The sequence below is a fragment of the Argentina anserina genome, chromosome 6 (assembly GCF_933775445.1).
Source record: "Argentina anserina chromosome 6, drPotAnse1.1, whole genome shotgun sequence".
Lineage (NCBI taxonomy): Eukaryota > Viridiplantae > Streptophyta > Magnoliopsida > Rosales > Rosaceae > Argentina > Argentina anserina.
In genome coordinates this window covers 28,885,834-28,912,412 of record NC_065877.1, presented here as the reverse complement: position 1 = coordinate 28,912,412, position 26,579 = coordinate 28,885,834, and the positions used below count along the sequence as shown (strand labels likewise).

Sequence of the window (26,579 nt, the reverse complement as noted above, 5' to 3'; positions counted from 1 at the left end):
CTGTTCCACCTTGCTTTGGTGCTACCGGAATTGCCTAACATTCTTGGTGGAGAAGACGACCCAATTCAATCTTTTCGAGAGGATGAAATTGTAAACTACTTTCTAAATTTCTAAATTCATTTTAGGGTTTGAATTTCCAACTAATTGGTCAATTAGATGATACGCTACTAAGAAAAATTTTATGAACCATAATTAATATCGCCTGATTCTCATTTGATCTTATGATTGTTGGTCTACTAAGTTCTTATGTAAAATCTCCCCTAAATTCAAAAGGAATTAGGTGAGATTGGGGTTGTTGGTCTTTCTAATTGGTACAAGACTTGAGAGTAAAGGTGTTGCATCTCAACTTGGTACCACAAAAGTTGTGATTGTGATCCGTTTTTTCTTTTTTTTTTCTTTTTTATTATGTAATTATAATTGATGAAATCAAATTTTTCGTTCACTCATATTATGTTCATTCTTATTATGTCACCATTTTAAATAAGTGTTTTTTTTCTTAATAAATTTATAATTATAATATTATTAAAGACCTTTAACATTTATTTAAGATAATTGACTCTTTGACATTTATTTAAGATAATTGACATATAATAGGTATGATACGAGTAAACAACAAATTTATTTTCATGATCTATTGGGTCTACACATTTTACTCCAAATATCATTCTTCTCTATTTTTGGTCAGAATTAGGTGTTCACATTTCACACGCAGAAGAACAAGAGAGAAAGTCCTCCATCTTCTTCTCTTTGTCAGTATAATCATGACTGGTCTTTGAAGGCACAGAGGCCTCAGACCGCGTTCTTTCGTTGCTTGACTTGCTTCCACCACTATTTAACCCCAACCGACTACTACACAGATTCTTCATTCTTCATTTCTCTCCTTCTTCACCCAAAAGGCCGAAACTGTAGAACTCAACCGAAAGTGGCTGCCATTTCTGCCCAGAAACGAAGCTCTCATCTTTGTCAACTTTTCTCACCAGTGAGTAGCTCCTTCTTCTTCACTCTCTTCACTCTGCATTAACAATGCATAGGCAGTGCCATTTCTTGTTCTTGCTCTTGTGCTTCTCTGTTTCTATAAACAGTGTAACTAGTTTGAGCTCTGATGGGCTTGCTTTACTGTCCCTCTTAAACCACTGGACTTCGGTCCCCGAACCCATTTCTTCAAGCTGGATTCTTTCTGATTCCACACCTTGCAAATGGGTAGGAGTAGAATGTGACCCTGCCCTCCATGTTTTTGCCTTGAATGTCTCTAGTTATGACATTTATGGTCAGTTAGGACCTGAAATTGGGAACTTGAGTCGCTTACAGACTCTTGTTTTGAGTTTCAATAATTTTTCAGGCCAGATCCCCTTGGAGTTGGCTAGTTGTAGTCTTCTTGAGACCTTAGATTTGTCTGGAAATGGGTTTAGTGGAAAAGTACCTGATAATTTGCATGAGTTGAGGAGTTTACAGTACTTGAGATTGAGTGATAATTTTCTGGAAGGACAGATTCCTTCATCTATTGGAAATTGTAGCCAACTTGTGGAATTGGATTTGAGTTTTAACCAGTTGAGTGGAGTTTTGCCGGAGAGTTTGAACAACCTTAAGAACCTGTCTATTATACAAGTCAGGGATAATAGTCTTGAGGGAAGCATTTCTTTTGGCTCAGAAAATTGCAAGAACTTGGTTTTCTTGGATTTGTCATCCAATAATTTTAGTGGAAGTCTTCCTTCAGCCCTTGGAAATTGTACTGGTCTAGAGGAATTTTCAGCTGCAGTTAACCAATTAGTTGCTCCAATACCTTCTTCCTTTGGCCTACTAGATAAGTTACAACTGTTGTACCTTCCTGAGAATCAGCTGTCTGGGAAAATACCTCCAGAACTTGGTAATTGTAAGTCCTTGACCGGACTACAATTGTATACGAACCAACTTGTTGGAGAAATTCCTGATGAATTGGGAATGTTGACCAGCTTGGAGGACCTTGAGTTATTTCAAAACAACTTAACTGGTGAAATTCCAGTTAGCATATGGAGGATTCAGACTCTTCAATATGTTCATCTCTACATGAATAACCTCACTGGGGAGTTACCTATAGAGATGATTGAGCTGAAGCAACTGAAAAGAATCACATTGTATAACAACCAGTTTTATGGAGGTGTACCTAAAGCTTTGGGGATCAACAGCAGCTTAGAGCAGATAGATTTCATGTACAACCGGTTCAATGGTAGCATCCCTTCAAGTCTTTGCCATGGAAAGCAGCTAATGGTATTGAATATGGGGTTCAACCAATTTCAAGGTCCCATACCTTCTGATGTTGGAAGTTGTTCAACTCTTTGGAGGTTAAGACTCCAACAGAATAACTTGATTGGAGTTCTTCCACAATTTGTGAAAAATTCCAACCTTTCACTTATGGACATCAGCAGCAATAAGATTAGTGGAGAAATTCCATCAAGCTTGGGAAACTGTAGAAACCTCACCACCATCAACTTGTCCATGAATAAGTTAACCGGAGTTATACCAGAGGAGCTTGGGCACCTTGCTGATCTTCAAGCCTTGGATCTTTCCCACAACAGATTGGTGGGTGCTTTGCCTACTAGCCTATCCAATTGTACCAAAATGCAGCAGTTTGATGTGGGGTCTAATCTTTTGAATGGCTCCATTCCTTCGAGTTTGGGTAGTTGGATAGGTTTATCTAAATTGGTATTAAGTGAGAACAGGTTTACTGGAGGCATTCCAATGTTCTTGTCAAAATTTGTAAAGCTTTCGGAGCTACAACTTGGTGGAAATTTGTTCGGAGGTGTGATTCCATCATCAGTTGGAGCACTGCCAAATTTGTTTTATGCTCTGAACCTTAGCAGTAATGCATTGACAGGTGAGGTTCCCCCAGAGATTGGAAAGCTGACCATGCTACAGCGGCTAGATTTATCTCATAACAACTTGACAGGGAGTTTAAGAGTTCTTGATGGGATGAAATCATTAACTGGGGTCAATGTTTCAGTCAACAGCTTCACCGGTGCAGTACCAGAAACACTGATGAACCTGTTGAATTTATCCTCATTTTACTTTTCCAGCAACCCCTCCTTATGTGTCAGCTACCTTCCTTCATGTGGCTTCACTTGTGCCGGAAACAACACTATTAAGCTCTGTAATAGTCCATCAAGCAAGCCGAAAGGACTTAGCAAAGTGGGAATTGCATTTATAGCCCTCGGATCATCAATACTTGTTGTTTCCCTGCTGTATCTACTGGTGTTTTTGTTTTGCTTGAGCAGAAGGACTAAACAGGAGCTTGGGGTCTCAGCTCGAGAGGGTCCAACTTCCTTACTCTCCAAAGTCTTGGAGGCTACTGAGAACCTCAATGATAGATACATTATTGGGAGAGGAGCCCATGGAACTGTTTATAGAGCTTCTTTAAGTGAAGACAAAGATTTTGCTGTCAAGAAGCTTGTATTTGCAGGGCATGAAGGGAGGCGTTTGAGCATGGTTAGAGAACTTCAAACCCTTGGGAAGATCAAGCACCGGAATCTGGTTAAATTGGAAGACTTTTGGTCAAGACAGGACTATGGCTTAATCTTGTATAGATACATACCAAATGGTAGCCTTCATGATGTTTTACATGAAAGTAGTCCACCACTTATACTGGAGTGGAGTGTCCGCTACAAGATAGCACTGGGAACTGCATACGCTTTGGAATATCTCCATTATGATTGTGATCCCCCAATAGTGCATCGAGATATCAAGCCAATGAATATTCTCTTAGACTCTGATATGGAAGCTCACGTTGCTGATTTTGGTATTGCTAAACTTTTGGATCAGTCTTCTCCTTCATCGGTGTCCATCTCAGTTGTTGGTACGACTGGATATATGGCACCAGGTAATTCTTCTTTGTCTTTCTATGGTTTATAAAGTTTCTACTTACAAGTCTTTGATCAGAACTAATTTTTTCGTTGTTTGTCACAGAAAATGCAATCAGAACAGCAAACAGTGTGGAGTCTGATGTGTACAGTTATGGGATTGTTTTACTTGAGCTGATAACTAGAAAGAAGGCATTGGATCCATGTTTTAATGATCAAACTGACATTTTAGGATGGGTTAGATCAGTGTGGAGTGGCACAGAAAAAATTGATAGGATTGTTGATTCGAGCCTTGTGGAAGAACTTCGGGACTCAAGCATCAGAGACCAGGTTGGCGATGTACTTCTGGTGGCTCTCAGCTGTACTCATAGTGATCCGAAAAAGCGACCAACGATGAGAGATGTTGTCAAGCAATTATTGGATGTGAATTCCCCAACGAGTAGCAGAAAATTCTAGCTTTGTTTAACATGTAGTTCTAATGCATTAGTAGTTCATCATAATGTGAATTTGTATAGAAATTGTATTCTCTCTTTGTAGCCATATCCATAGTTTAGTCAACAAAGTAAGAATTGGAAGACTGATATCTCCAGCAGAGACAGCATTAATGTTGACCATCTATTTAAGCTTTTGAATCTGCAGGAAAAATTTCCATTAACATTTACATATTCAAAAAAGACCTAAACTGTTACTGCATTGCTTCTATAAATGTTTTAAATTATTCTCAGAAAACCATTCACTTAGAAATTTTTAAACCAATCGATGTAGATTTCTAAATGGAAAGTTTGAAGAAATTCTGGAGCAAGTGAACACAGATTCACAGAACCTGTAGTTTCTCGACATCCCGTTATTAAAACTATTGAATCACAATCCTTGGCTTCGTCAACAGTTAATCAGAATTACCATTTTATGTTCATAGTCATTTTGTAGTTGAGGAAGATCATATATTACCCTTGCAGCAACAAGATCAAGCTAAAAAAATGTTGTAGACCGAAATCCAGAAATTCCAGAACAGAAAGCACTTCTAAGTGGATCACAGAAAAGTAGCACACCTAAATTTGGGGGAAAGATGATTATTATGTGGAGTTTTTGCAAGAGGTAAAGCAAATCTTGTACATGACATTTGCAATGCAAGAATCTTATTTTCTCGAATCTATCATATGATGGACTGGAAGCCAGTTAGTACTTAGTAGCAAATAGCATTTCATTTTGTGTTCTTCAATTGTGTTGGTTATATAGGAAGGTTCCGTGTGTGGGTTATGGCAAATCTATAGAACTAATCGCTTCAAGCCACGTTGTAACAACACTTTCTTTCAGACTATATTTGCTCCCACCACTTGTGTGTGCAAAGGGATTAATACAAATAAGCCTTGTGATACAATGAAGCCTAGCAGTCCTACTATTGTTGATGAGCGTCTTGCACTTACGACGAACAACCAAACACTCAATTGAAAGTAACAAGAGGTTCGGGGATTATAAAGAAACTGAGTACTTAGATTATAGGACAGCTTGATCTATCGTATCTGCATCATCTCACTCCTTTTATATATGAATATATATGCCCGTTCAATTTGGGATAACAACCTTTCTAAAGAATAGCACCTTTTGGTTTGCTATGATAATCAAAGCATATAATTAATACTAATAATTAACAACATATCGGTGTTTTTAAGCAACACAATGCTTCACCAACTCAACCGTCCAATCTGTTTCCTATAATTGAGACTCCTTTGATATTTGAATTGTGGTGATCAGTCACAATTCTAATTATCATCTTCTTTATAATTTGAAATTATTCTAACAAATTGTTTGTTTCAAATCTAGTAAATCTGTTCAAAGGTATGCAGGACTTCGTTGCATGGTACTCTACCTGTTATTGTTAGTTCACTTGGTTGGTTTAAGTTAAACAGGACTCAGTTCCATGGTACTCTACCTGTTTGACCACACCCCTTGATTTCAGAACTATATGTTCATGATAACATATAATATTGTTTCCATCTTAATATGCACGAGGACCTCAAGCTTGATTAGTTAAAAACTTAATATCATTAAGCAAAAACCCAACTGATACATCATAGGAAAGTCAGAAGCGGGAGGATTAGTAAGGAGTTGTTGGCGTGGGTGTGGTGCAGTCATGGCCTTCATTATAATACAGTGGTTTACTTCAAACTTAGGACACCACATGTAGACACAACTCAACTTGCCTTCTTCTTTCACATTGAATTTGACTGCTTCATGTCTTTCTCTGTCACCTTGCATTCATATAAAGGCGACCGGGATTGCCTACTCCGATGTTGCTTGTACACTCTTGCCGGAGGCCGGAGCAATGGATTGGAAAATAGAAGATGAACCGACTTGTAACGTATAACTGTATAAGGATGAGAATTTAGTCATTACATTGGAAGGTTTCACTCTAATACAAAACTAAATAACCGTCTTCGATCGTTCATTTAATTAAAACACGACCTCAATGCAAAACAAAATAAAAGTGAGGTTGGTACGGATTTAAAAATTCTGTATCTTATAATATTAAAAAAAATTGCATGTCTATTACTAGAATTGAAAATGAGTTGTTTATATTTATAGAAGAAATAGTTACATAGTTCATGTTTAGAGTAATCAAATAGTGGACTTTACCCTCGTCGGTCTTTGTCTAAAGATTTGATCATTTTGGCAGTACACACATGCACGTACAGTAATCCAAATTTAGAAGTATTGGTCAACTAATATATTCAACGTGTAATCTAAATTTAAAAGTATTGGTCAACTAATATATACCCGCTATATATAATTATTTCTCTAGATTACACATTCATGAATAATTGAATATAGTAGTACGGTGTGGGCTTTTATTTGTGGCCACATTTTAAAGAGAAATCCAAGTCCTCTCTAGTTAGTCTCCATCTTCTCTTTAATTTGTGCTGATTGAATAGAGAGAATGATCTGAACTCTGGAAACCGTAAAACTTGAGTCTTTCAAACGTGCCGGAGACCTCATACCGCGTCCTATTTATGGCTTCAGCGTCCTCTTATCCGCCACTATATAACCCCAACCGCCTAAACAGACTCTTCAACCTCTCACTTCATTCCTCTCTTTCTTCACCCGGAACTCTCAACAGTTTCAACTCTCTGCAAAACCCCAACTCAGCCGCAGGTAGCTGCCATTTGTGCCCAGAACGAAAGCTCTCCTCTTTGTCAGCTTTTCTCATCAGTGAGTTGTCCTTATTATTCTTATCCTCTGGTTCTCTTCACCTTAAGATACCATGCATGAGCTTTCTCTTTGCCATATCCTGTTCCTGTTCTTGTGCTTCTCTGTTTCTATAACCACTGTAACTAGTTTGAACTCTGATGGGCTTACCTTACTGTCCCTCTTAAACCACTGGACTCTTGTCCCCAAACCCATTTCCTCAAGCTGGAATCTTTCTGATTCCACACCATGCAAATGGGTAGGAATACAATGTGACACTGCCCATAATGTGCTTGCCTTGAATGTCTCTAGTTATGGCATTTCTGGTCAGTTAGGACCTGAAATTGGGAACTTGAGTCACTTACAGACTCTTGTTTTGGGTGTCAATAATTTCTCTGGCCAAATTCCCATGGAGTTGGCCAATTGTAGTCTTCTTGACACCTTAAACTTGTCTAGAAATGGGTTCACTGGAAAATTTCCTGATAACTTGCACAAGTTGAGGAATTTACAATACTTGGGATTGCATGATAATTTTCTGAATGGGCAGATTCCTGAGTCCTTGTTTACACTTCCAAACTTGGCTTATGTTTATCTATACAATAATAGTTTGAATGGTTCAATCCCTGGAAATGTTGGTTCACTGAGTGAGCTTGTGCATTTGTATTTGGACTATAATGAGTTGTCCGGAGCGATTCCTTCATCTATTGGAAATTGTAGTAAATTGGAGGAATTGACTTTGAGTTACAACCAGTTGAGTGGAATGTTGCCTGAGAGTCTGAACAACCTTAAGAACCTATCGTATGTACTAGTCGGTAAGAACAGTCTTGAGGGTACCATTTCATTTGGTTCAGAAAATTGCAAGAATTTGTTTGTCTTGGATCTGTCATACAATAAGTTTAGTGGAGGTCTTCCATCATCCCTTGGCAATTGTACTGGTTTAGTGACATTTACGGCTGCAGTTAACAACTTGGTGGGTTCAATACCGTCTTCGTTTGGCCTACTAGATAAGCTACAACTCTTGTACCTTACTGATAATCGGCTATCTGGAAGAATACCTCCTGAACTTGGCAAGTGTAAATCCTTGACCGGACTACTTTTAAACACAAATCAACTAGTTGGAGAAATTCCCGATGAGTTGGGAATGTTGGCAAACCTGCAGGACCTTCAGTTATCCCAAAACAACTTAACTGGTGAAATTCCAGTTAGCATATGGAAGATTCAAACTCTTCAATATGTCCATCTCTATGTGAATAACCTCACTGGGGAACTGCCTTTAGAGATGACTGAGCTCAAGCAACTGAAAATCATCTCATTGTTTAACAACCAGTTTTATGGAGTTGTACCACAAGCTTTGGGGGTTAACAGCAGTTTGGAGCAGTTAGATTTTATGCATAATATGTTCACTGGTAGCATCCCTCCAAATCTTTGCTTTGGAAAGCAGCTAATGGTATTGATTTTGGGGTTCAATCAGTTTCAAGGTACCATACCTTCTGATGTTGGAAGTTGTGCAACTCTTTCGAGGTTGAAACTTGAACACAATAACTTGACTGGAGTTCTTCCACAATTTGCAAACAATTCTGAACTTTCATATATGGACATCAGCAGCAATGAGATTAGTGGAGAAATTCCATCAAGCTTGGGACACTGTAGCAGCCTCACCATCATCAACTTGTCCATGAATAAGTTAACAGGACTTATACCAGAGGAGCTAGGGTACCTTGCAGATCTTCAAACTTTGGATCTTTCCCACAACAGTATGGTGGGTGCTTTGCCTTCCAGCCTATCCAATTGTACCAAAATGCAGGAGTTTGATGTGGGGTCCAACTTGTTGAATGGCTCTATTCCTTTGAGTTTGAGTAGGTGGTCAGGTCTATCTAAATTGGTATTAAGTGAAAACAGGTTTACTGGCGGCATTCCACCTTTCTTGTCAGAATATGAAAAGCTTTTGGAGCTACAACTTGGTGGAAATATGTTTGGAGGAGTGATTCCATCGTCTATTGGAGCACTGCAGAACCTGCGTTATGCTCTTAACCTTAGCAGTAGCGCATTGACTGGTGAGGTTCCTTCGGAGATTGGAAAGTTGATAATGCTGCAGCAACTAGATTTATCTCATAACAACTTGACAGGGAGTTTAAGAGTTCTTGATGGGATGAAATCATTAATTGAAGTTAATGTTTCATTCAATAGCTTCACTGGTGCAGTACCAGTAACACTGATGAACCTGTTGAACTCATCCTCATTTTCCTTTTCCAGCAATCCTTCCCTATGTGTCAGCTACCTTCCATCATGTGGCTTCACTTGTGCCGGAAACAACACTATTAAGCTCTGTAATAGTCCATCAAGCAAGCCGAAAGGACTTAGCAAAGTGGGAATTGCATTTATAGCCCTTGGGTCATCAATACTTGTTGTTTCCCTGCTGTATCTACTGGTGTTTTTGTTTTGCTTGAGCAGAAGGACTAAACAGGAGCTTGGGGTCTCAGCTCGAGAGGGTCCAACTTCCTTACTCTCCAAAGCCTTGGAGGCTACTGAGAACCTCAATGATAGATACATTATTGGGAGAGGAACCCATGGAACTGTTTATAGAGCTTCTTTAAGTGAAGACAAAGATTTTGCTGTCAAGAAGCTTGTATTTGCAGGGCATGAAGGGAGGCGTTTGAGCATGATTAGAGAACTTCAAACCCTTGGGAAGATCAAGCACCGGAATCTGATTAAATTAGAAGACTTCTGGTTAGGAAAGGACTATGGCTTAATCTTGTATAGGTACATGCAAAATGGGAGCCTTCATGATGCTCTACATGAAACTACTCCACCTCTGATTCTGGAGTGGAGTGTCCGCTACAAGATAGCATTGTCAACTGCATACGCTTTGGAATATCTTCATTATGATTGTGATCCCACAATAGTGCATCGAGATATCAAGCCAATGAACATTCTCTTAGACTCTGAGATGGAAGCTCATATTGCTGATTTTGGTATTGCTAAGCTATTGGATCAGTCTACCCCTTCCACAATGTCCATCTCAGTTGTTGGTACAACTGGGTATATTGCACCAGGTAATCCTTTTGTGTCTATTTATGGTTTGACATATTTCTACTTACAAGTTATAAGTCTTTGATCATAACTAATATTTTCCGTGGTTTGTTACAGAAAATGCATTCAGTACAGAAAACAGTGTGGAGTCTGATGTGTACAGTTATGGGGTTGTTTTACTTGAGCTGATAACTAGAAAGAAGGCATTGGATCCATCTTTTATGGAGCAAACTCACATTGTAGGATGGGTTAGATCACTGTGGTTAGACACAGGAAAAATTGACGGCATTGTTGATTCAAGCCTTGCGGAGGAAATTCTGGACTCAAATATCAGGGACCGGATTGGTTATTTGCTTCTGGTGGCTCTGAGCTGTACTCACAGTGATCCTAAAAATCGACCTACAATGAGAGATATTACCAAGAAATTATTAGATGTAACTTCTCCAATGAGGAGCACAAATTTCTAGCTTTTGGAAATTTCCAAATTGGTTTATTCTAAACAGGTAATTTAAATACACTGCCTCTGCAGTTTTAATGTACCAGCACTTCATCATAATGTGAATGTAGTCAATATACAACAGTTGTGTTTCTTCAAGTTTATATCTATAAAAACAGCCTCTCTTGCAGATATTTATAAAAATAGAAACAATCGAAGATTGTGCTGTTGTTCAATTATTAGAAATGTCAAGCAGAGATGGTTAATCTTGCAGATGTTATAATTGCGTGTGTGAATTAACTGCAGTACAGTAACCTGTTACAATAAACTAATTTTCAAGCCTCTATTACAATGATATCTAGGCCAAAAGAACAAATCTATAATACATCTGATCGAAGAAATGAAGAATGGGATTGATGTTTAAAATGGAGGTCCTTCAAGTCTTATGTAGTCATACATGATTCCTGTGAAAGGTGATCCGCCTTTTGACTGTGTAAGATAGATTGTGTTTGTTCTTTGGCGCAGAAGAAAACTTGGTACCCTAACACTGAACAACGAGTACAGACCATGAATTCCATGTCTTGCTATGGCATTGTCCACACCTATTTTACCTGTAGAAAAAAGTGGTAGATTGATATTGAAGTAGTTAACCCGAACCTGCAATTTTGCATTACTGGCCGAGGCTAATGCCAATCGGAGTGTGAAAATTCTGGGATGAGTCACACTGTCGAGATCAAATTGAATCTGCCAGGTGGTTCCTACGTAGGTTGCATTTCCTATCTTCCTGGTCACTTGAGCGTAAAACCAATCTGTACTGTAATTGCTAGCACCAACTTTGTAGACAAGATCAGAGTCGGGGTATCGATCTGCATAACGTTCCCACAGTCCATACTGCCGGAACCTTTCTGATACATTGTACAACTTATTTGTGAGAGTTGGATATGGATCGGGTATGTAGAACTCGGCAGCAGTCCGATCAGGGATGCCAATTTCCCACAAAGTAGGACCAGTTCTTGGAGGTCTGTAGATGAAAGGAGGCAGTTGGATTTTGCTTCCTGGTTCAATTGTTATATCAGCTTCATATTTGTAGTCCCCAATAATGCCAGGAACTGATGCATACAAGCTATAAGTTCCGGGACGGACGTCTTTGATGATGAAGTGACCTTTTATGTCAGCTTGAGTCCAGAATTGGTACCCCTTGCTTTCCCTTTGCCATGATCCAACTAATCCAGGTGCTGCAAGTCCCACATAAGCGAAACTTGCCGAATGAAGGGGCTGGTGATTGATGTACTTATCATGTATAAGTAGTCTGCTGGACAGTGATCCCCTTTGATCAGAAGAAGGAAAGTCTTGAGATTCAGTGAAGTTGTATGGCCAGCTCTTAACTTCTTCAAGCATCTGTTGCTTAGCATTTTTCCAGAGAATGCTGGTGGAATCCGTTGAGCCTGGAGGAGCAGAGTTAAGATAGACAAAAACCGGACCGAAAACCTTTTTCCATGCCTCACCTTGTTGGAAATTCATCGCAACATTCCCAGCGTAATGGCTACTAACAAACACTGAGAGTGTAGTTGGACCGACGTGGGAAGTGAGGCACTGCTTGAAGGGACCGGCCATGCGGAACTCATCACTTGGTGTGATCATCCAAAACCCAACTGGTGATTTCTCATCTGTGCAAATCCAACCATGCAACTTATTATCTTTGTCCTCCACTGTGTACTGATACTTGTCATCGACTTCTCCTGTATTGTTTAGGAGAACTGCTTCCCTATATGCGAGTTTGATACCATAAACTCCACGTTCGTAGGCTGTTGGCATGAACCTTTGTCTAGTATCCGATAGCGCCATGTACCTGAACTTGGCTTGTTGAAGCTTGAAAGCCATTCTAATTTGATCAACCGTCGCTTCTGGCCATCCTTCCAAGCGTTCAAAAATGGCATATGAGTAGAAGCCAGAACGACCACGCTGCAATATGTACCTTTTGTCTACGTTGAAGGGAACTGTCACACCCTGGGGAAGGGAAGCATTGTATCTCCTGGTAAAAGAGACCTCTACTTGGTCTTCACTAGCTGTTACCACTCGAAATTCTGTGCCTAATATTCCTTCAAAGACACTACTCCTGCTCTCATCTCCTGGATTGTTCCAGGTCAAGTCCCAGTATCCTCTATTAGTTGGCTTATTATGGATTTCAAGCAAGTTGTCAATTCCACCGTATCTGATTCCGGTAATGTCTCCGGCGGGATTAGAGAAAGTTAGTTGGACAAGGCCGTTATCCAACACCATTTTATCAGATGTATTCATCATCTTCACCCCATAATAACGTCCAGAATCTTTCTGTATTACAGAGTCCTCGCTCTGCATTAATTTTCTCGATGGGGTACTAATGTTATTTCCATGACCAACCAGGAGAAAAACTAAAACCAGCAATGCTAGTGTCCCTACAAGACAACCCCATTTCCTCATCGTTCCAACCTCCGTCGTCCAAATCGCTGAAAGCACTTCGCTCGTAGTCTATATATATTTGTATGAAAGATCGGACCAAAGAGGAATTCATATCAGAGTTGGATTGGAATTCTGACCATATAGGGATTGTTATCAGATTATGAGTCGGATTTTTGTGTTACAGGTTATTGTTACACTTTGGTGCCTTGAACCAATAGAAGCTAGGGTAAGGCTAGGGTGTGCATGCTATGCATCAACGTCATCATTAAGTTATAAATGAGTAGGTAGTAATGTTGTCGCCCAATGTTGTAACTGAGTTGATAAATTTGTGTATATATACTATAAAGAGAAAGAGAACATGGTCTTGCTAGCTAAAATGCTTGTGAATTTAAAAGACAAATCCTTACCGTATATGCTAATTCAAAATTAAATAATAATATAATTAAGGGAAAAGATAAAAACAAACTATTTTCTATTAGTTTGTCAAAATCGCTGTATATTTTGAAAAAAGAAAGTATTTTATCACACGTTCACACACATTGGTTGCATGTGTTATTTTAGTTTTATTTACCAACTTAAGTCGTAAAACTAGTAATATTAGTTCTCAAAGTGGTAATTGAGACATCAAACTCGTAAACTTTGAGAAGTCGAATACCACTTTCAACAATAACATTACTACTTTCACGACTAAAGCTAGTAAATAAAAATTACGATTTTATCAACTTATTTACAACATTGATAACTCATTTTACAATTTTAGAATAACACTGATGCATATTATACTAGAATTTCCCTAAATGCTAGGGTTAAAATTAATATACTTAAAAACCTACATAAACTTAGTCAGTTGCATGATTAGACAAATCTAAGAGGAATTCTTATCAGATTGCTATTGGAATTCAACTATATATAAATTCTTATCACATTTAAGTTTCAAAATTCTTATGCCTGTTGGACTTGGGTGCATTAAGCCAATAAGAACTAAAATCAGTCAACATTCCTGATTGCGTCATGGTGCAAGCAAACATGATTAATTTCCTCAAATATTTCATGGAATCTGATTAACATCCCCTCCAATATATAATTAAACTGCAATCATATGCAAATGATTTCAACAACCAATTCATATAAGTTGAGGAAAACTGAAACTCATGATTGCTCATTCGGTGATAGTTGTGTGTACATAGAAGCACGCAATATGAGGCACATATTCTCACCAACGTGATATGACCCAGTGAAGTTATATAAGCACAATTTTTGTGATCTATGAGCTAATTACGATGTAATTAAAGACTCGAAAGTATCAACACTAGTTTCAATGAATTGTACAAACATGTATTCAGAGAAAACAATGCAATCAACAACTTTACAAACTCAATTATTCAAAAAAAGAATTTCTAACCTTATGACAGCAGATACAGGTACTGCAGAATTGTAGAGCCTTTATGCTTGAAAATAAAATAATTAAACAAAAACCAAAGGGGAAACAAAAATGATACATCAGAACAAACTATATTGAATACAAGGATAAAAACAAGAATTGTTCTGTTACTATCTACTTTACAAGGATGAAACTGGCTGCAGGCCTCAAGAACTCCCATGAGATCTAACTGATGAGATTGATTGTGCTGAAACAGATGCAGTTGGGCTGTTAAGTTCCCGCTCCCCATTGATGGCTTTCGGTTTTCCACTCAATCTTTCCATTGCTTCATGGCAGATGTCATCAAACCACACATCTTCCGGGAGCTCACTGAATCCAATATAATAACTCAGTATAAATAAACTACACCAGCTACTAAAAAGCCATAAGAGTAACCCATCCAAAAGTATGTGTTGTCTACAGTCAATAATAGTTGTTCCCTGCACGGAAGGTGATAAAACTTCCTAGTAATACTAAGTATGGCTTGGGATTTTTAAAAACAAAAAAAATTAAGTATGGTTGGTTTTTAGCTCAGGAAATAATCCCAACATATACAAGCAGGGGTTAGGTGATTTGGATCTGTATTCGTATTGTGTCTCCATGTTTATGTCTTCATCTGTATGCATAGGCCTATATATGCATAATTGTATATTCACGATTATACATGTAAACTAAAACAAGTAGCATACCTGTAGGGATCCATGCCCGTTGCAGAAAACGCTGTCATTGCTTTAGATATGATCTCATTGATAACACGTTGCAAATTTCGAGATAGGAAACGACCTTGTGAAGCGAAGCATATAACAAACTTCATATCTAGGTAAAACTGCAAGCACATACAAGAAATTAATATGAAAGTAGGTCAATGTGAATGAAGTACAGTGGGTGTTACAATATGCAACTCTTGCAATTTAGACTTTGTAGCACTGTATTGAGTATAAACCCTAGTTAATAGGCATTGGTTAGCTAAATTGAGATAGAAAGAAGATTGTATGACAGCTTCAGAATGCGTGAAGAGGGAGTCCTGGTCCCTGCACATTTGTGTTGTTTGACCACCATTCCTCTAATCTTTACTAATAACAAAACTAAGCTTATACAGGGTAGTGCTAGTAACACACCCTTTTTCTTTATTGACAACCTCATGTATCTTCCTAATGAAGGATGAACGAATAATGCTATTCACACACATTTTTCCTTTATTCATACACCCAATTTTCAGGAATAGACCATTTGCAAGGGTGTGAAAGAGATTCTAGGTGTGTTTATAACAACACCTTATATAAATTCAAGACCAGTAGTTCAAAGTTTCCTAGCAAGTAAGGCTGTAAAATAAACATTTTAGTAAATTGGGAAGCAATATAAAAGGGAAGGCCATAGTATAGCTGATAAAGGCATGATAATATTAGCATACAAGTAACCTCCTAAAGAACATACATGCAGTTCTGTCACAGCCACAATGAGCATGTACATAATCCATACAATCTCCAGTTGTTCTTCTGCCAGTTAGATTTTGATTTACCTTGTTTCTTCTTTATACAATATACTTTTCATAATGCCCAATTAAGGAGAAAATTCATATGACGGCGAATATGTGCTTTCTATTCTTTTACATGCAATATTAGTTGCGATATTGGAATGACAACTGTTGATCTTTTTATGGACAAAAATCACTATGGTTGATAATTAAAATAACAAGGCAACAGATTTGGATTAAATTAGTTCAGATCAGAAATAACTTGCCTGTTGTAAACCAAGAGGACCCAAAGGCCTTGGGCCATCCTCAATGTCATCCCAAAAACTTTGATCTTCCGAGAGCCACAAGATGACAGTTTCTGTTAGTCTCATAAATAACAATGTCATAAATCTCTCCCTGCCTACAAACATATCTGCAGCTATACTGGTCATCCTGTTTAATTTTACAAAAAGTTCCTGTGATGGGACAATCAAGAACAGAAAATTTGGGATTAGCAAATTCTCCATTCATTTAGGTTAAGGCACTAATCTAACATTAAGTACAAAATAATTATGGGATAGATATACATGCAAAGAGGAGTAGCAAGTGTTTATTCTACAAAATAAAGATGAACTGATACACAACAATCAATTTTATATAACACTTTCTACTTCTAATTGCAGCTTCAACATTATTCGATAACTCAGACGAGAGAAGTCAATGAAATGGTTCACAAATTTTTTTAACAATATGTGAATGCCAATGTAGTCTTCCATAATGATGATGTCAGGGTAGCCAATTCTTTACAACTCACTAGTAATAGCATGCAGGGAAGCTGAAAACATAAAGATCAAACATGACTAATAGTAGAGAAAATCATTACAACAAACCTGGAATATTAGGGATGGAAACCACTCAAATTCGTCCACGTTCCCATCCAGGTTTATGTACATATCAGCAGTAAGATGACTATCACCCTCCTCTGTAAAAATCAGATCTAGAGCATGCTGACGACAAAAACTATCTTTTAGTCTATCAACTGAGGTGACGAGCCTTCTCTTCCATTCCCTTTGCTCAGGATGGCGGTTTTGCCTATCTGATGATCTTCTGCGGAGATCGTCCTTGAATGCAGCCTGAGATATTGGAGCGAGCTTCATGGCTGCACGTGGCAGTAATTCATCTGCTAACAATGATGCATTTGCCAGCAATGCCATCTGTTGGGCTTCATCCCCAGCCATGCGAACGATTTTATTCCCAGAACCTTCATAGTTTGCTTCTTCATCCATTGAACCTGGTAACGCTTTTATGAGCATGTTCACATATGAGTTAAACACTTGGAACAAACCTTCAAGTGTTTGACCTCCCAACTGCATGCTCAACAACGGTCCTACATCTTCAAAGAAATCCTGCAGTGGGAGAAGTTAAGTGAAGATCAACTGATGAACATTAATGATCAAAGTGAATGGTAGACAGTTGGTAAAAATACTTTTCTCATGTATGTTTCCCAACGAGAAGCTTTCCCCAAAATACCAAAAAGCACACTCACGATTCAAAGTAATTCTCATTTCTATCTTGAAGTAAAAAAATAAGAAACAATTTTTTCAAAAAACAATATACAATAATTGAGTCACAGATTGAAAAGAAACAGAAAATCTACACAATTACTCTGACAAACAAATTAGGTATATTGTGGACTAGTAAGAGTAGTACAGCACATATACAATGCTTTCCACCAAGTCAAATGCATCCACATTTAGCAAGGGGACACAAATTCAGTTATAGACTCATTAAGTGTGCAACTAGATGCAACGAGCACACATTTTATATACTTGAGTTTTACGTGGGAGAAAGAATGGTTACCTGGACCATCCAATTGAACCGATGAGCACTACTTGTAAGTTTATGTTGAAATGCTGTTGTGTTACCAAGGAATGAGCTTGAGGGCCTGCCAGGTTGACGTGTCGCCATTGGAGCAGCTGTAAGTACCCAGTCATCAGCAGCAGCTAATGCAGAAGTACTTTCTTCAATTCGTTTTAAATTGGCCTCTAATGCTTGTTCAACACTAGGTCTAAAAAGTTTCAAAAGCACAGGACAAAGGGCCAAGCCACGTGCTTCTAGCAAGGAGCAATGACCTAATGCAATTTGAACACACTCTGCAGCAGCTCTTAAACCTCCAGCAGCTGCTGATGAAGCTAACGCATGTCTTTTAATGAGAAGAGCAAAAGCCTCTGTTTGCTTTATGGCCCACATAACAAGTTCAGAAGTATAATCTGGTTCATTCTCAAATATGGTGGCGGAATCGGTGGCAGCTTGAGCAATAGCAGAGAACACTAATTGTGAAAGAGCAGCAGTATATGCTCCTCCATATGAGGTGCTTGATGGACGAAGGCTTTGCATATTATACTGATACCTCTGGTAATGTGCATTCAGAAGAAGACTGTGTGCACGAGGGCCATCTCCGAGCTTCTTAAGTGCCAATATAGCTGAACGGAGTTCACCACCACGGGTAGAAGGCTGGTTAGCAGCCTCAGCAAGCTGATCAGCTAACTTTTGCCTGCGTTCAGTAACAGAATTCTGTAGAGACATGAGTAAAGCTGGATCCAACATCTTTAGTTGTTTTGCTTCGGAAGCCACATGTTCACCTTCCTCCAAGGCGGCTAAAGCTTCATCCACTCTCCTCTCAGCTAATAAAACATCCAAGAGATCAGGAAATTCCACTAACCATTTCTCCAAGTCTGAAGGCTCTCTATCTTCAAAAGTCAATGAACCATTTTCAGTAGACCCTTCCACTGATTTCGATAAATCAAACTTTACACCCTCAGATAGATCATGATTTACTGTAGCTAGAGTAGATAGCAGGTTTCTGACGGAGGAAAGCTGCCCCTCTAAATCTGATATCTCTTTTGACGTTCTGTGAATGAGAAAGACAGTTCACATAAATTCATATTATAATTGACTATGATATTTTATCAAAATGAATACTTCATTACTAAAGAATAGACTAGCATAACCTTCTGAGGTAACTGTTACTTATATAAGTAGATCAAAGTAACCCCATAGGAGAAACAAGGCTGAATGTGCTTTTGATACAGAAACTTGTAAAGTTCTAATGAATAAGTAAGATGACCAAAAAAAGGTGCAAACACTGTAACTTTTACTGTAGTGACACTTAATGATCCTGCATATTAAATTCTGTTATAAAATCCCAAGCCTCTTGACTAGAATTTAGGAAAATGGGAAACTGAGTCAACTATTAGTTGAATAAAAAGTTTACTACATCTTTCACTAAGTACAACTATAACGACTGATTAAAACTCCAGAACTGGGTAGACCGTAGACCTAAACCCAAGCAACAGAATTTCATATTACTTGACAAAGAAAACTTTGAGCAGCCATGCAATCACTTCAACAATGGCATCCTGCATTGTGTGAGAAATGTTTTACCCAAATAAAGGCGCGCTCTTTAACATATTACTACAGAGGTGTTAGTGGTAAAAATGACATACAATCTACAATCTAAATTATGTCACAACCCAAATTTTAGTCGAGTCAAACAGGTCAAGCTAAGTCACCAAAATATCCACGCATGTCAACAAGAAAATAGTCAAAGACATTGTCATTGTGGTGAAGCAACTTAAAACATAAGCATACAAATTGCAAAAAAAAACTCATTACTTAAACACGAGATAAGCGCATACCAAAGACCAAACACTAGCTAATGAACTCACACATGAAACAGGAAAGTAAATTGCATACACCAAAAACAGCCGCATTACTATCTGCATGATATTACCAACCAATCACACCTTACAAATTAAGCATTCGAACGAAAAACTCACTGTATGAATGCCGAATAATTCGCATAGACACTCCGGCGCATCTCCTCCGCAGCTGCCTTCTTCAAATCAAAAAGATTTGAGCAGAACTGCCTCAACTCCTGCAAAACAAAGCAACAACACATTTCAATCTCCTCTTAAATTTCACAATTCTAGCTTAAAACACGATCATACCAAATCAAAACACCAAAACTAAGCAAGAACAGTAATCTCTCTCTCTCTCTCTCTCTCTCTCTCTCTAATCCCTAAGTCTCTATTAAGCTTTAAGAAACTGTAAAGAGCAAGAGCAAGACCTTCTCGTTGAGGGAGCAGCGAGACTGAACGTAGCTCTGAGCATCGAACCTATCAGTCTTGAAGACATTGAGGCCTTCCTCGAGCTTGACGCCGTTCTCCTTGACCGGCGTGCCTCTCGACCGAGCCGTCTTCGCCGACGCCATCGCCGCCTTACCAGATCAGATCAACGCCGTTTCACTAGAATTAGGGCCGAGGAGAAGGATCACAGAGGGCAAAAACGGAAAATCGGAGATGGTTTGGTGAGAGAGCAACAGCTACTGGGCCATGGAAGTTGAGCTTTTGAGCTAAGCGAAGAAGAGAGAGAGAGAGAGAGAGAGAGAAGAAGATGGAGCCAACGCGAGTCTCTCTGTCTAAAAAATTTGTTAATAGGTGACGGTTTGGTTTGACTGTAATTTACCTCAGCTTTTTGTTTTTTTTTTTACAGTTATTAATTGGGACCTATTAATTGTGGAAAGTAGGAATATTTCTCTCTGACTAGTCTACGGAGGACTTTATATTCTACCCCGTACCGCCGCTGCTCCTAAGTTTTGTGCCACTTTTTCTGAGAGAAAAAAATCTACCTTAGTAGCACACCGATTTTCCCAAGCTCACGAAAATACAAAAAAAAAAGTTTAACAAATTTGCGTGAAAATAACAAAAAAATTAATAGAAGTCACATGATACGAAGTTACAAATAGTCATTGAATTGGAAAAATCTTACCAATAGTACATGAATTATAAGCAATTTCGGAGATTGGCACATTTCTTTTTTTGTCTTCAAAACCGCACATGAGATTTAAAATCTGAGAGTATATTTCATATACATTGTTACAAGCTCTAGTACCAACGAACCATCTCTCTCTACCAAACCCTAAACCAATTCATCAGTGTTAAACATTACAGTAAGGATAAAATCTAAAAATTAGTTATATAAGTATTCGTACGTAAGTATGAAGTTTCCTCATCTAAGCAAGCAAAATCAAGTAGGGCCATGAATTTTAAATGGTTTCGTGAAAACCAATTTCAGTTCAATTCCTATGAACAAATAAAGTATGTTATGAACCTAACCGTTTGATAATAAAATGTTTGGTTCGGTTCCAAAAAAAAAAACAAGACATAAACGAAATCAACTGCAAACCAAACTAGAATTACGTTAGAGTTCTAAGAAGCAAATTGCATTCATGCATTCTTCTTCTTTTGACATTAGAATTCTAAGCATATAATTCCTAACTCCAAATCTCTGAACCTCAAATCGTACTCTCATGTACTCCAACACAACTTCTCCCACTTACAACAACGCATTGCTTTCTTCTATCAATCTTCCCCCACCAAAATTTTGTAGTTTTAGATTTAAAATTTTATTGAATAACATTCGGTAGTTGAAAAACAATCATCGTTTAAGTTGTAAATGCTTGAGCCACTTCTTTAATAAGAGGCGTCTTGTGATCTTTTGAGCATAATATGTTTTTTTGTCATACTATGTTTATCATATCTCTCTTCTAGACGCTTATATCTTTTTTTTTATTCTTTCATACACCTTTTCCGAAAAAGGTACAATATATTAAAACTTACTGTAGTTCTAACTTCTCATGGCTATGACCACTTAATCCCAAAACAATTGTTGAGTTATCAATAAATATATCTTTTGCCATGTTACTACTTCAAAGAGTGACAATATATTTTTCAAATTAAAAGTACTTCTAGCCTCTCTACCTACATAGAAACAAACTATATATCATTTGTGAAAAAATGTGAAATTGATGGTGCATTGCTATTGGCATGTACCCCACGGATGAAACGCATCACATCAGCCTTAATTAGGGTTGAAGATGTAGTTTTCATTTAGTTTTATACTTTGCTTCTCCTCTAAAGATATATTGGACAAAGTTACCCATCGTTGGTCTCACAAGTTTCTTGTACCAAGATTGGATGTGTACAACGTTGAAGTCGGAAACAATACAACTTTACTTCCCATAATGAAGTCGGGCAAATAGTTTTACCACCTATGCACTTTTGCTTTTTAGTTTTGTCATTTTTATCTTTAGCTATTATGATGACAATAAGGTTTTTATTAACTTTCTCAATAAGCTGACAAATCCTAGCCTTGATCTGCTCGACTTCCAAAACCTTTACATTCACAAATTCTTGCAAAGTATTCATGAAATCAATGATTTCATTTCGATGGTGGTCGACAACATGAGGTTTCAACGGGTAAAATATACTGAGGATGTTGAAACATGGATGAGCACATATAAGGTATTGGCTAGAGGACCACTATGTGAGAGGCATATCAATATGAAAGATGTCTGCAATGAGCATCGATATGCTTATGATGCATACCTGAATCTGCTTGACTTCCAAAACCTCTACTTTCACAAGTTTTTGCAATATACTTTGCTTCTAACATTATGATGTTACAATTGGTATTATATGCTGAAGACGATGAGAAGAAAAGTACAAAACTAAAAATGACGATAAATTATGATTGTGCGCATATGAAGTTCCAATGGTGGTTGACAACATGAGGTTTTAACTTGTTTGTTATACTAAAGATGATGAACCATGGATGTGCGCATATGAGAAGGAACAAGAGGTCTACTGCATGAGGTAGATCAATTTTGGAGGTGTATGCATGACCTTCGATATGCTCATATGGCCTATATCTTCATAACTTAACCATATGCTAATCTAATTATAGATGAAGTAGAACTGGTCATAAATTTCAAGCATCACTTTAACCAGTGTCATATGCAAGACAAACCATGTCCAACACTCTCTTATGATGACAAATAGAAGGGGTGATAAGGCAGAGTTGATGTTTAGCTTGTTTCCACATGCCCGATGACACGTCTTTGATTCCTTTTTTTTTTTAAATAGGAAAATCGGAGCAATGATTCCAAAGTTGCCCTCAGTGACGCATTAGTCTCACGAGTGTATCGAAAATTTTCAGCCACCATGAGCAAACCATTTGTATTAAAAGGCTGCAAATCTATAAAACCATAGTGCACTTGATTGAGCACTAAGACGGAAATTCCTATGAAGCACATTTTTTCGAACAGCAACCATTTGGATGTGACCACCGGTCTTAGTAGATAGTAGTGCAGCTGCTGCAATACTCCATGATCTCAGGCTCTCAATTTCTTGGTCATTTATGATCTGATATGCATGTATAAACCTCTCAGCAAATATACTGACACTCCCTGATGTGACTACAACTCTCGGGAGGATCATAAACTTTACGCCACCTCCTCTTTTCTTCTTGGATGAGACGTAAAAAAATGTTAGAAAATGGTTGGAAAAACCATTTAAAACCAAATTTTAATTGATTAATTAAATTAAGTTAAACTTATAATTAATCAAAGATGAACATAGATTTGAGTTCTCCATAATAAGGGCTACAAGATCATATGTTTGTTTGTGTAATTTGGTTTGTGGGTGAATAAAAAATTGTCACTCAAAGATGGCTACTTAGAATGAGGAAAATGTATTCGTCCCACATTGGAAAAGAGAAGTGTTGAAAAAACTTTATATAGAATCCATTGTGTATGGATTGTAAAGTGTGTAAGCTCCCTTATACCCTCTCGCGCACGCGCAGGGGGGGTGCAAATCCTAGGTCGCAAAAGAAACTCGTGTATGCCCGTGCGACCTGCGGACACGAATGTAACACCGAATTGTAGGTCGGAACGCAGATTCTTTTTGCATTTTCGAAAATTCGGTTTTGACTTTTCAAATTCTCTTGACTGTTCAAATTCTTCTTTTGTAACAACTGAGTTATTGTGTGTTATGGAGAATTATAACAGAATTGAAATCAATGTTTGTAACATATGTAACTCATATATGTTATGATTTTTTGATTTCTATAACAGTCATCTTATTAATTGCTGATTGCAAATCCTCACAGTATAAATAGCCACCATCCTTTCATTGCAAAATCATCCCATTCAAAACACAATCATCTCCCACTCTCAAAATTCTTAGCTTTTCTCTGGTGATAGAAAGAGCTACCTTTCGAGTTCGTTGAAGGTTCTAGTTAGTAGTGCAACTTCCTATAATCGTTTAGTCATTATATCCTAGGAGACAAGTGCCAAGCATCCTTGCACCGGTAGAGGAGGCGTAAACGTCTTAAGGACAGTGTGGTATCACACACGTCTCGACTAGTTCTTCCATCACTAATCGTTTGGTATTTTGGTTGAATTTCTTTTCGTGTTCTTCGTTTATGATTTCTAATTATTTATAATTCAGCTTATTAAATTATATATGCAATATATCACTATTTTATAACAAAAAACGATAGGATCAATTGTGTGCTAACCGGAAATTAGAATCTTTGCCCTACACACTTGGCCGAGATGAATACTATCCCAATTATCTATGCAAGCCATAACACTACATGCTGCTTAGTGAATGCATTCATCTGCATTAAAACCCAAAATTACCAAGTATGAATATACATAGGGAGGATCTGAAGAGGACGTTCGCAACTCCTCTAAAGTGCGGACATCTTGCTTCTCAGTTGTATCTGGCGCCGATGACATCGCCTCTCTTGTCGGACGCGTCCAGACCTCCACCTAAAGCTTCTTCTTGTTAGTGGAGCCACTAATTACCAGTTTGTGATCGGCTTTAGACCGATTTGAAGTTTCATTCAAGGTTGTTGCCCACAACCTTCGAACCTCGATCGAATTGGCTTCCATCTTCAATCAGACGTCTTCTAGGATGCCATGGCCTAAATCCGGCAAGAGAAGCGCAGCCGTCGGCGCCAGATGTAGCTGAGAAGCAAGACGTCCGCACTTTAGGGGAGTTGCGGACGTCCTCTTCGGATCATCCTTATATATATATCTATATATATATATATATATTCATTGAGGGAGGGGATTTTTTTATTTTATCAATCACTTATTGTTGTGTTGAAGATTTAAAATTTTGTAATACTTTCTTTTGCCATGAATTCGCAGATTTTCTTCGTGTAAAAAAGTACCATGGGGAGTATAAGCTAGAAACCATAAGTTGAAGTAGAATATTTCTTCAAGTAGTTTTTTTTTCCTAAAAAAAATTATATATATAACACATGTATGATAAGCCATTACATATCTTCAGCAGGATAGCATGTCACACCAATTATCATAGACGTTAACTGAGCATTCTCCTCATCCAGCAACAGGCCACGTGACTTTAGCGTGGCCAATAATCAACTTAAGGCAAGGCTGCCGCGGACAACGTTAATCTTGTTTCATGGAAAGTCATCACCGGCTTCTTATGTTTTTCTCACTAGTCTTTTCTAATTCTTTTCTTTGTCCCTTAAGTAGTTAACTTATATTGTTACATAATTCATTTATACTCACAGATTTCTACACAATATCTTGTTTATCAAGTTTTCTTTTTCGAGTAGAAGATCATACTTTATAGAATAGTAAAGATACAATGACTTTAGTCGATCATGGTACACTCCAGACTACAACCAAGTAGAGAATTAAGTTGTCAATGATTTCACTACCTAGACAAAACTGATAGACATAATTAATAAAACCATTCCCCAAAGGAATAAGGGCGATAATCCTTCTACCTTCTTTTACAAGTTTTAATTATGCTTATAAGGGTTAAAATTTCATTTTATGCAAGTCTTAGATCTGATTTTCAATTTTGCAATGTAGAGAACATCAGGTACCAACCAAAAGTGGTGTTTGCAATATGCGAAGCATAAAAGAAGCAACGCATACTGCAAATGATGCACTGGGCATAGCACGTTGACGAGGAGGATGCAATGATGGAGGTATAAGAGTGTTCCACATGCTCCTACATGTGAAACATTCGGGTTCTCCAACTTCAAAACTGCCTAAACCCTGGAAAATGTGTTTTATCTCATTGCATGAAGGGTATGTGGAAATTTGAACGTCGCAGAAGAGAACATGTCGCCCAGCTAGTACCTCCTAATGAAACATTTTGCTAAGCTGAAAATCAATTGGTATAAATCGAGACAATGCAACGGTTGTAATATGAACTTTGTAATAGGATAACTGAAATTAGAACTAGATTTTTACCTCGAATTGTACAAGTATGAATTAGAGCAGAAAAAATGTTGCTGGATAAATCAAAGATCGTGTGCACTTATAAGAAATGGCTTCCACATTTTCTACATGTATTCTACATTATTGGTGATTGTTAAATGTTATTTTACCGTCAAAATTTGTATATTATAGAGCCTCAAATTGCACCTTACAAACTTGAGCAGTGTAGCACTGTAGCAAGTCTCTAAAACATATTGTATGATTGATTTACATTCTAGAGAAACGATGGGCTACACTTGTTAAGAAGTTAATACTTTTGAGGTGAAAACTTTTTAAACATTCAACGTAAGTTGATCCTCCATCTTCGATACTACGGCTTGCTCTGGAAATCACGAACTCAGTAATCCCAAAAGATGGCAAGTGAGGTCTGTCTCTGGAGTTGATAGACTACTGTCACGAGCTTACTTCTTTCGCTATGCACTCGTGCGGCCTTAGCAACTCCCTTATGCTAAGTCAGCCTTACTCGCAAACGCCCTGCTAGAACAATTGAAAGGCAAGAGAATATTTCGAAAGAGAACTTATATTGAACAAGAGAACTTACAAGTTTACTTGATAGCTTGCTTCTTGCTTGATGGATGAAATGAGAGGGGTGCCTTGCTATTTATAGGCCTCCTCAT

The 26,579-nt window shown here is 37.9% G+C and overlaps 3 protein-coding genes across 4 annotated transcripts; 1 reads left to right on the top strand and 2 right to left on the bottom strand.

The window, feature by feature from the left end:
• Positions 1 to 800: 800 nt before the first annotated feature.
• LOC126798883 (receptor-like protein kinase) lies at positions 801 to 10,598 on the top strand. Of its 2 annotated transcripts, XM_050525964.1 has the most exons (3): positions 801 to 2,665; positions 8,882 to 10,066; positions 10,161 to 10,598. In XM_050525964.1, exons 1-3 carry the CDS (start codon positions 1,024 to 1,026, stop codon positions 10,508 to 10,510), a joined length of 3,177 nt encoding a protein of 1,058 aa, XP_050381921.1. In that variant the 5' UTR covers positions 801 to 1,023; the 3' UTR covers positions 10,511 to 10,598. The 2 variants fall into 2 exon arrangements, with proteins under 2 accessions (XP_050381921.1, XP_050381920.1); XM_050525963.1 differs by lacking the exons at positions 8,882 to 10,066; positions 10,161 to 10,598 and adding an exon at positions 3,937 to 4,411 and having other exon boundaries at positions 820 to 3,850.
• A 301-nt stretch (positions 10,599 to 10,899) lies between these two features.
• LOC126797222 (probable rhamnogalacturonate lyase B) lies at positions 10,900 to 12,939 on the bottom strand. Its single transcript, XM_050523887.1, has one exon. It carries the CDS (start codon positions 12,937 to 12,939, stop codon positions 10,900 to 10,902), a length of 2,040 nt encoding a protein of 679 aa, XP_050379844.1.
• Positions 12,940 to 14,218: 1,279 nt separating this feature from the next.
• Positions 14,219 to 20,241, bottom strand: LOC126801171 (exocyst complex component EXO84B). Its single transcript, XM_050528638.1, has 7 exons — positions 19,921 to 20,241; positions 19,631 to 19,728; positions 17,652 to 18,702; positions 16,682 to 17,197; positions 16,079 to 16,267; positions 15,028 to 15,164; positions 14,219 to 14,668 (listed from the first exon to the last, which is right to left on the bottom strand). Exons 1-7 carry the CDS (start codon positions 20,062 to 20,064, stop codon positions 14,506 to 14,508), a joined length of 2,298 nt encoding a protein of 765 aa, XP_050384595.1. The 5' UTR covers positions 20,065 to 20,241; the 3' UTR covers positions 14,219 to 14,505.
• Positions 20,242 to 26,579: the final 6,338 nt, after the last annotated feature.

Excerpts from the sequence above, each read along its gene's own strand:
- LOC126798883 (XM_050525964.1), top strand. The coding sequence starts at position 1,024 with ATGCATAGGCAGTGCCATTTCTTGTTCTTGCTCTTGTGCTTCTCTGTT. Across the intron at positions 2,666-8,881 it reads GAGTTTGGGTAGTTGGATAG|GTCTATCTAAATTGGTATTA; the intron begins GTTTATCTAAAT and ends GTAGGTGGTCAG. Across the intron at positions 10,067-10,160 it reads AACTGGGTATATTGCACCAG|AAAATGCATTCAGTACAGAA; the intron begins GTAATCCTTTTG and ends GGTTTGTTACAG.
- LOC126797222 (XM_050523887.1), bottom strand. The coding sequence starts at position 12,939 with ATGAGGAAATGGGGTTGTCTTGTAGGGACACTAGCATTGCTGGTTTTA.
- LOC126801171 (XM_050528638.1), bottom strand. The coding sequence starts at position 20,064 with ATGGCGTCGGCGAAGACGGCTCGGTCGAGAGGCACGCCGGTCAAGGAG. Across the intron at positions 19,729-19,920 it reads GCTGCTCCCTCAACGAGAAG|GAGTTGAGGCAGTTCTGCTC; the intron begins GTCTTGCTCTTG and ends TTTGTTTTGCAG. Across the intron at positions 14,669-15,027 it reads ACGGGCATGGATCCCTACAG|TGAGCTCCCGGAAGATGTGT; the intron begins GTATGCTACTTG and ends TATTGGATTCAG.